The sequence below is a fragment of the Ziziphus jujuba genome, chromosome 9, assembly GCF_031755915.1.
Source record: "Ziziphus jujuba cultivar Dongzao chromosome 9, ASM3175591v1".
In the NCBI taxonomy this organism is placed as follows: domain Eukaryota; kingdom Viridiplantae; phylum Streptophyta; class Magnoliopsida; order Rosales; family Rhamnaceae; genus Ziziphus; species Ziziphus jujuba.
Window position 1 is genome coordinate 15,473,459 of NC_083387.1, and position 9,982 is coordinate 15,483,440.

The 9,982-nt window shown below is 33.3% G+C and overlaps 1 protein-coding gene across 1 annotated transcript; it reads left to right on the forward strand.

Annotated features, from left to right (window-relative positions):
- The first annotated feature begins 8,177 nt into the window (after positions 1-8,177).
- Positions 8,178-8,768, forward strand: LOC107435280 (protein FAR1-RELATED SEQUENCE 9-like). The gene has a single exon (XM_016046845.3). The coding sequence runs from the start codon at positions 8,178-8,180 to the stop codon at positions 8,766-8,768; it is 591 nt and encodes a 196-aa protein (XP_015902331.3).
- The last annotated feature ends 1,214 nt before the right edge of the window (positions 8,769-9,982 follow it).

Sequence of the window (9,982 nt, forward strand, 5' to 3'; positions counted from 1 at the left end):
TGAGTTGCAAGGCTGGTTGAATGGGGATAGGATTGTAGCATTTCAAATGAGAGGGAAAAAAGGAAACGGATGTGGCGGAAAATTTCTCGCCTAAGTGAAAATGAATATTTCCTTATTTCGTTTTTGCCAGAAACCTAAGGGGGCGTTTCGTATGCAGGATAGGTCCGGATCGGATGGGATCGGATAGGATAGGTTCGGATCGGACAGGATCGAATAGTGCAGTACTGTGTTTAGTATAGTTCTGGACTGAATGTTGGACTAGTTGTCCTATGTTTGGTGCAGGATCGGATTGGATTGGACTATTTTATAATTATAATTTTTATTTTGTTAAATATGAAAAGATTTAAAATTATATTTATATTTACAAAAAAATTAAATACTATATTTAATTAAAGTTTTATTATTACTTATATTTAATATTTTTTGTATAACATCACCTAAGCTAAGATAAAATTTTTTATTTTTCCTCTATTTCCTTTCTTTTCCTTTCTCTCTCTCGGATTGCCATTTTTTAACCTCAATCTCAGCTTTTTCAATTTTTCTCACTTCACTTTCAGTTTTCTCATGATTTTTCCACTTAATTTGAGTTTTAGAATGCTTACCTTGGACAGAAAGTTTGAACCTACCTTATTGGATAGATGGTGAACTTGTGGGTGCCATACTAACCTTTTCTTTAAGCTTTTCAGCCTCCTTTTTTTGTTGTATTTGAAGTTGACTTCTAAATACCTCTTTGGGAGTCAATGGTTCTAGCTTAACCTTTTAACCTGTAAATCTAAAAATAATAGCATTCTCTCGACTATAATGTATAATATCTTTATCAAATTGCCATGGTCTACCAAGTAAAATATGATCCGCATGTATAGGCATAACATCACATAGAACAACATCCACATATTTATCAATGCTAAATTTTACCTTGGTTTGTTTAATTACTTTCATCTCACCACTATCATTAAGCCATTGTAATCTATAAGGTTTGGGATGTTTAATTGTTGCTAAGCCTAATGTATTAACCACTGCATTACTAATCACATTAGCACAACTTCCACTATCAATTATCATGCTACAAATCTTACCTTAGCTTTCATATCGAGTGTGGAAGATATTCTCTCTTTGAAGTTGCTCCTCATCTTTGTACATGGTCAAGACTCTTCTAGATGCCAAACTCAATTCGGCATGTGAAGCATTCAAAGTCTCGGCCTCATCTTCAAGTTCGTCCTCTTCTTGATCGGTTTCACCACCACTTTCCTCACTTTCGGATTCTAGCTCATAATTATCCTATTCGGGCATTGGCTAGCGATATGTCCTCGTCCCTAGAACTTAAAATACACAATATCACGAGTTCTAAAAGATTTAGGATCAGATTTACCTTCATTTTTGTGTGCTTGGACAGATTCGATTTTGGACGCCCTTTTTGGCCGATTGGTGCTTTCTTCTCCAAGTTTCGGCTTTTGCCTTACTTCAAAGGTGGGATTGCTTCTCCAAGCACTTGGGTTTGACCTCTTGCTACTTGAAACTCCTCCTAACTGTGTACTTGTGCCCCTCCTCTTGAATTGGTTCTCAAGTTTGATAGCTACATGTAACATCTCTTCCAATTCCACATATTGTTGCAATTTCAATTGATTAGCTATCTCACGATTCAATCCACCTAGAAACCGTGCCATGGTTGCTTCTCTGTCTTCATTCATACTCAATCTCATCATGAGCATCTCCACTCCTTGTAATAATCCTCCATGAACCTACTACCTTGTGATAATGATTGTAACTTTTGATGCAGCAACCTATGCTAATGAGTTGACACGAATCGCTTCCTCATGACTCCTTTCATTTGTCCCAAGTAGTAATCAATTCATCTCCTACTCTTCTTCGAGTATTTTGCTCACTAGTCCACCATTGGAATGCATAATGTTCAAATTCCATTACTGCCAATTTAACTTTCATAGCCTCTGAATAGTTATGACAATCATAGATCATCTCCATACGCTCCTTCCATTCAAAGTAAGCTTCTGGATTACTTTGTCCATGAAAGGTGGTATGCTTACCTTGATATTCTCAAAGTCATCATCTTCATTATCATATGCCAAATCCAGCTACCTTGAAACTATGGAGTACTTGAAACCATAACAATAAATAATGAGTATAAAACTCAACAAGCTACTGGGTTTTTCATAATTATAAAATAAGAAAATACTTAAAATCATAACAAATAAATATCTGAAAATAATCTTTAACAATATAAACATGATTTTCATATAAACTCTAATTGTGACGTACTTAGTAGAACTTTCCATAACATAATATTACCCGTTAGTAATCTGAAATCCGAAATTCGAATAAACTCGTGTGTGAGGCATGTAACAAGTGGGGAAACATAAATTTTAAAAACAAACACTCACACCCGAAGGTATGAGCCATATCCCTACTGTGATCATCAGTAGGTCCTCCCACATGAAATAATACGTCTAAACCCGAAGGTAAATAACCATAAATCACTAGGAAATATCGTTACATGATTCATCTCAACACCTAAAAACATATCATAACATATCCATAAATGCCTACTAAATACCAACAACCAGAGCAAAAACACATATATCAATAATCCAATAATTTCTTTGTACAATACATATATATTTCATAAAACATAAACTTATAGACAACAAAATAAATCAATAACATAAGTACATATTTACTATGGTTTCAGTTTTTAAAAGTCTAGGCAAAGTCCACAAAAGATTAACAACCTATGAATAATATCAATAGTCTCTCATCAGTATAAAACAGAATCATCATATACTATAATTATCTTACGTATAAATCCCATAATCAAGCTCTTAAATTCAAACAAAATGAATAACAATTGATACCATAAGATCATCATAGCTTAAGTCCCAAATCTTAAAATCATAAGGTTAGAATAAGATCAAACCACCATAAGCCGAATAAAAACCTATTAATCCATAAACAGTCTGTAAACAAGAATTAAATTCCTTATTCAAACAACATCATCTAAATCTGAAAAATTATGAGGATACTGTACACATGCATAAGTGACTGTGATTAAAAAAATTTCATAAAATAATAATGAAAAACCATTCAAAGCTCATTGAAAATTTAACAAAGAAATACTTAAACTACTAGATTTTCAGAAACCTTCATTCAATGCTCAAATTGTTTCTCTTCCATGAAATTTTGTATGCATTTGGAATTTTACAGATTAAAACTAGACACTTACTATACTCATATAAAATTTTAAAAGCAAAACAAAGGTTGAAAACATGGTCAAATTAAATTTAGTAACTAATTGACAGAAACTGAAAATCAGCATTTTACAGGGAGTCCGGTCTACATAAAAATTAATTAAAAATAAAATACAATTCCAAAAGCAGTAATATTTTACAGAGTTTAACTATATATATTTTGATTCTATATAAAAGTTATTAAGTCCAATATAGATCGAAAACTATTTTAAATTGAATTTTATTCTTTACTAAATGGACCAGAAAATAAATTCAGACAGCTGGCTATAGGTAAATTAGAAAATCACCATAGCCAAAATATAATGGATTTGAAGCTAAAAGTTTTATAATAATATTAAATATATATAGGATAAAGTATACAAATTTTTAGGTAAAAATAATTTTTTTTGGGTCTGTTTTAAAATTTTTCCATACAAACCATATTACAATCGAACAGAAAAACCAGACAGAGTGCATAAATTCAGAATTTCATAATAAATTGAAAACAGATCCAAATCGCCCCAAATAAATTTCTACAGATTCATAAACATGTCTATTTTCATCCATAAAAATTTTAATGCCAAGATAAACCTTTAAAAATTTTAAATAAGTTTGAACAATCACTCTGTACAGATCCCCAATAAATTTCAGATTAGGGTTTCAACAACAACTCTTCAATTCAACCTTAATCAATACTTCTATAATCCAAAAAATTCTCAAATAATATCATATAACAGAAAAATATTAGAAAACCAACCTTGATCACTTGAAATATTTAGGATCTTCCTTCCTATGCTCCAAAATTTGTTTAGAAACTTTAAAATCTCCAAAAATACTGGATCCCTAACAACCTTAATGGAAAACCAAAACCCTAAATTAAGATCAGGAGCTCTTAATATTAACCCTAATAGCTTTTAGGGCTAGAAGAAGAAGAAGACTTACTCGATACTCTAGCGGCGCAAAGTTGAAAACAATGTAAAAATAAAAGTATTTTTCTTTCCTTTTTATAAAACCAAAAATAGAGTAAATACCCTTTTTTTTTAAATTTTCTAATAAAATTGAAATATACTTATGACCAAACCTATTAGGATAAAAACTCTATTTTTTTTTCTTTAAAAATTAAATAGTTATAAAACCTTTTTTTTTGTTTCTTTAAATATATATATATATTACCCATATATTACAGGAGGTGAGGGAAAGAGCACGAGGGGATCGCTCATCCCCATGGTAGAGAGCTCGGAAGTAGTCCATGGTCTTTACTAAGCTGTCCTTGTAGGCTATGGGATAGCTCATCTCCAAGGTAAAGAGCTCGGAAGTAAGATTCTTACCCGTGGGTGATGCAATGTATATGTGATCCTTATTCCCATGCCAAATTACTAATTGGCCATGTTTGTTCCTCGGAGAGGTGCAAAGGTCTGGCGAGAGACACGATCGTTCACCGTGGAAGAGAGCTGCTTTGGGCTGCGTTTGTTGACACGAGATGGTGGACCTGCTTCTGTGAGAGACACTAGCTAGAGACACCAGCAAGAGAGAGGGGAGCTTCAAGACAGATCGGTTTAATCCTACTCGACTGATTTACTATATAGGTCAAGTTGTCCCATTCTAAGAATGTTGCTATCAAACATCGGGCTGAGACACAATCTTGCTCTGACCTATCTAGTCTGGTGAAACAAACACAGCCTTAGTAGTATAGACTAAAAGGATATATATATATATATGTGTGTGTGTGTGTGTGTGTGCGCGCGCATACGTGTGTGTGTTTTGATGAAGTATTTATTTTGTGTCATTCATATCTCTCTCTCTATAAGTAATTATTTTGTTATTTATTTTAAGTAATTATTTTGTTATTTATTTTGTTGTCATTCATATATATATATATATATATGTGTGTGTGTGTGCGCTTTGATGAAGTATTTATTTTGTATCATTCATATATATATAGAGGGTCTACCATGGGGACCGACCATATGCCTTACATGCGGACCAAAAATGTGATTAAAATTGGAGCCCCTTGATTTTCACATTTGGCATCAATGGCCCCAGCTTCAAGTTGCTCTCACATGAGTATTTTGGCTAAGGCTTCCATTTCCAGCTTGCAGCAGCTCACATTCCCGCTTAAAGCAGCTCGAAACACCTTTACCAAAATTCTCAATCGCACCAGCTCGCACCACGCTTGTGAACCCACCACCTCGCACCACCATTGCCACCCTTGCGAAGCCAGTAGCTCACTCCTCTTCTAGTTCCAGCCCAACCGTTCTAACCACCGTGAGTGCCTCTGTCCTCTGTTTGTGATTTTATAGTTTGTAATTTTTTTTTTCATTCTGGTTATATGTTTTGTATTTTTTATCATTCAATTACATGGAATAGATCATGTGGTCTTGCATCACTGAGTCCTGTCCAAATTGAAGATGCAAGTCACTTGAAATTTTCTGCTTCAATAATGTAAGTAAAAAAAAGGAAAAAAAAAAAGAAAATCTAATTAAGGCCTCCATATCCCATATATTATTTGTTTATCTATTTATTTATTAACATGTGTAAGAAAAAGTAGGACGTTATAGATGAAGAGATTGAGAAAATGAAAGGATTGAATCAAAGTTACAAGTGGGGAAGTTCATCAACTCTAATCCTAGTGTATTAGGTGATGGGGAGTGTAGAAATTTCTTACAACCTTCAACCTTCTACTCTAAGATTACGTGATTTTCATTTAAACGCCTTTATGTCTAAACACAATTTTGTTTTTTTGTTCATTATTTTCTTTATTTATTTAGAATCATCATCATCTTCAATCGTATATATATGGGGACCGACCAAGTGTATGTGTGGGTGTGATTAGAATCATTAGATTCGTATTGTGTATGTAGGATTCGCTATTAATTGAGCTACCTAGCTAACGATTTAATATATATATATATATGTTCATTTTGCTTGATGAAAGACAGATAAGGACATATGCATTTTGACAATATGGAAAGAAAAAGAGAGAAAGAAAAATGTTTACAAAAAAAAAAAGAACTTATAACATATCAAAATATAGAATATATATATATATGATTAGCAGCAGATCAGAACAGTATAACATATATAATTATTAGAGTAATTGAATATTAAATGAAGAGAGGAGAACAAGTCAGAGAGGATAAAATTAACTGGTTGTACTGCTGCCATATATCATAACACTTCCAGAATATAGACTTGACTTGTTTGAATAGAGAATGAAACAACAATTTTTTTAATATTGTTTGGGAATAAATGAGTAGATTTGTCAGTGGTAAACTAGTAAATACTTTACAAGGTTCTTTGTTCACATACTTATATTTTGATGAGTTTGGAAAATATCATCTTATGCCTTTTTTTTTTATATATATATTTGCATTAAGTGTTAAAATTTAATGTTTATTACCATGTTAATTGATGAAAGTTTGTTATGGTTTTGCTTTGCTATCTATTAGGTTAGAAAGTGATTGAAAGGAAACTCATTTGATTGTAATTAGCTTCGCAATATTGGAAACATGAATGATTTACAGTTAGAAGCAAATGATGATTCTATAGGAGTTGAAGAAATATCTTTGCTATCACATTCAAAATCCATTGATGATGTTTACATTCCCTAAGTGTTAGAAAACTGCAAACCAAAAGTTGGACAATAGTTTGAATCGATAGATGAGGCACATGCGTTTTACATTAAATATGCTAAAGAGGCGAGGTTTAGTGTTCATAGAAGTTCCACTAAGAGATGTAAAGATACGAATGAAGTTGGGAGGAAAGAATTTGTGTGTTATAAGGAAGGAGTGTTTTCTACGAAGGACGGTGAGAAAAAAGGATGTTGGGATATGACAAGAGAAAGTTGTAAGGTAAAACTTGCTATGGTGAGGTCAAAATTGGGGAAATATGTCATCAGTGTATTTGTTGAACAACATAGTCATCCATTATCAACCCCATGAAGAGTGCATTTATTGAGGTCACATCGTAGTGTGTCTGAAGCCAAAAAATCACTAACCCAAGCATTTTCAACAGCAAATGTGCCAACTCACCAACAAATAATTATTCTTGAATTTAAAGCTGGAGGTATAGAGAATATTGGGTAACCATGAAGCTAAGTTGCATAATGAATTAAAAGGATAAGATGCAGAACTATTGAAGGAATATTTCCCAACCGAGCAAGAAAGGGATCCATGCTTTTTTTTTTGAAATAGATGTAGATGATGATGATAAATTAAAGCATTGTTTTTGGGCTGATTTGGTGTCTAGAAGAGCTTATGGATGTTTTGGTGATGTAATTGTATTTGATACAACTTACAACACTAATCGGTATGATATGATATTTTCACCCTTGGTTGGGGTTAACAATCATGATCAAATGGTGCTTTTTTAAGTGATGAAAGAATTGAATCATTTGTTTGGTTGTTTGAGCTATTAAAGGATAGCATGCCTACTAACAACCCAAAAATGATAATTACCGATCAAGATCCTGCAATGACAAAGGGTATAGCTCAAAGCATACTAAATACATTTCATAGGTATTGTAGTTGGCACATACTTGAGACGTTTTCTACATATTTAAATGCAATCACCTATAGAGATTTTTATAAAGACTTCTAACAATGCATTTGGGAATCATAATGCCCTGAAGAGTTTGAAAGAAAATGGGTGAGTACCATCGAGAAGGCAAGCCTATATGACAATGATTGGTTGAAATCAACATCTGAGATACGTTCAAAATGGGTGCCCGCATATTTTAATCATATATTCTTTGCTGGAATGTCAAGTAGCCAACGTGCAGAAAGCTCCCATTCATTTTTCAAGAAATATGTTTCGAAGAAAAACTCATTGATGGATTTCATACTTTGAGTTAATAGGGCACTTGTACATCAACATGAAGAGTTACGGGCTGATGATATTGATATTAATGAGAAGCCTATTTTGAAATTGCCATTGGAAATGGAAAAGCAAATGGCTGAGATTTACACAAGCAAAATTTTGCTTAAGTTTCAAGATGAATTGTGGCATAGCTTACTGACAATGCCACAACTTGTTCGTGAAAACGATACTCACAAAATGTATGTGGTTGAGAGTAGTCCAAATGATCGTGTTTGTATAGTTTGGGAAATTGCTTACGATAAAGTATTGGACTATGCATCTTGTACTTGTAAGAAGTTTGAGAGTGAAGGAATTCCATATAGACATATTTTGGCATTCTCGCGACTCCTTATTAATATTGCTTTGCCAAATCAATATATCATGAAAAGGTGGACTAGAGTTGCAAAAACTCAAATAATATTCGACAAGCAAGGTGTTAAGATAAGTGGAAAACGTAGTTCAATGTTGATGTGGCAAGCTAAACTATTCCAACTTGCTTTAGAAGTCATTGATAAAGCCATAACAAATGAAGAGGTAAGTGTAATTATGAATGATGGTCTTCAAAGTTTGCTAGACAAGATTAAATCCATAGTTATCAACAGGAAGAGTGGATGCATTGTTGAAAAAGGTAGTAATGCTAATAATTCTGAATCTTTGAAAGACCCATCTTAAGTGAAGGCAAAGGGATGTGGACAAAGATTAAAAGGGGGAAAAGAGAAGGTAGCAACTGCCTCAAAGTATAAAGGTCGATGTTGCAATGGATGTGGAAAAATTGGGCAATTGCACGAAAAAAGAAACTGTCCAGTCCTCAACAATCCGTAAGAAAATTCTACATTTATCTTTTATTATTCTTATGCAATTGGAATGACCATACCTTGTACAAACCATGCTGCTGATCTATGTAAGTCCTCACAAAATGGGAAAAATCCTCAACAAGCATTGGACTTTGAATCTGAAGCTGATAGTTTTACTTCTACAGGTATAAGTAGTTGTGGTTTCCATATCGTCTTCAATATTTTCTTGAACTAACCTACTGCTTATCCAATAACTTGCTTTATTTTGGCAAGACTGCATGAAAAATAATTTGGAATGACCCCCTAGATGTGATAAAGTATCTTGCATCAGCATGGAGGAAATAGTTTTATTCTTAGTTTAGTTTGGTGTGGTTTTCTATCTGATTGCAAGGACTACCAGTTTAGTTAGTAAAATATGGTTGTGTAATGATAATAGACTCCGTAGCTTATTATTTATCGTAATATGAAGTGTTGTTTGAATCTTGGAATGAATGTATGCTAGTTGGCTGTTTATTTTTGGAATGCATGCCTCTCATTTGAATATGTAACTCGGATAGTAATTGTTATGTTCATGTAGTTGGTTGCCATTGGTGGGATTGGTGTTTATTATGCTGGTCACATTCACTGTGGTGGTGTAGTGCGAGTCAGGACATAAGAATATACTATGCTTGTTCCTGTATGGATTGAAGTTCTGAAGAAGGATTTTGGCAGCATTGATATCCTAGTGCACTCTCTTGCAAATGGATCGGAGGTAAATGATTCACTAATGGGAATGTTTATGCACTATTCAAACCAAATGCTTCTTAATAATTAGTCACAGATATGGTGGAGATATGGTGATTCATTCAGGTCCTTGCTTTCGAAGTGGTAGAAAACACAGAGTTAGAGTAAACACAATATCTGCTGGTACCTTGTCACCCCATCTATTGATTCATGTTGCAACGGAACTATCTGCATGTGATAATATTTTTGTCTTTTGATTGACTCACGCTTCAGTTTAAGCTATTTGGACTTTGCAGTTTCTTTATTATAAGCACTGATATCATCTAACTACTAAAACATAGGAAGTTGGGCACTTTAAAAGAAAGAAAG

Bases quoted from the DNA above. Each gene is read 5' to 3' on its own strand.
- LOC107435280 (XM_016046845.3), top strand. From the start codon at position 8,178: ATGGAAAAGCAAATGGCTGAGATTTACACAAGCAAAATTTTGCTTAAG.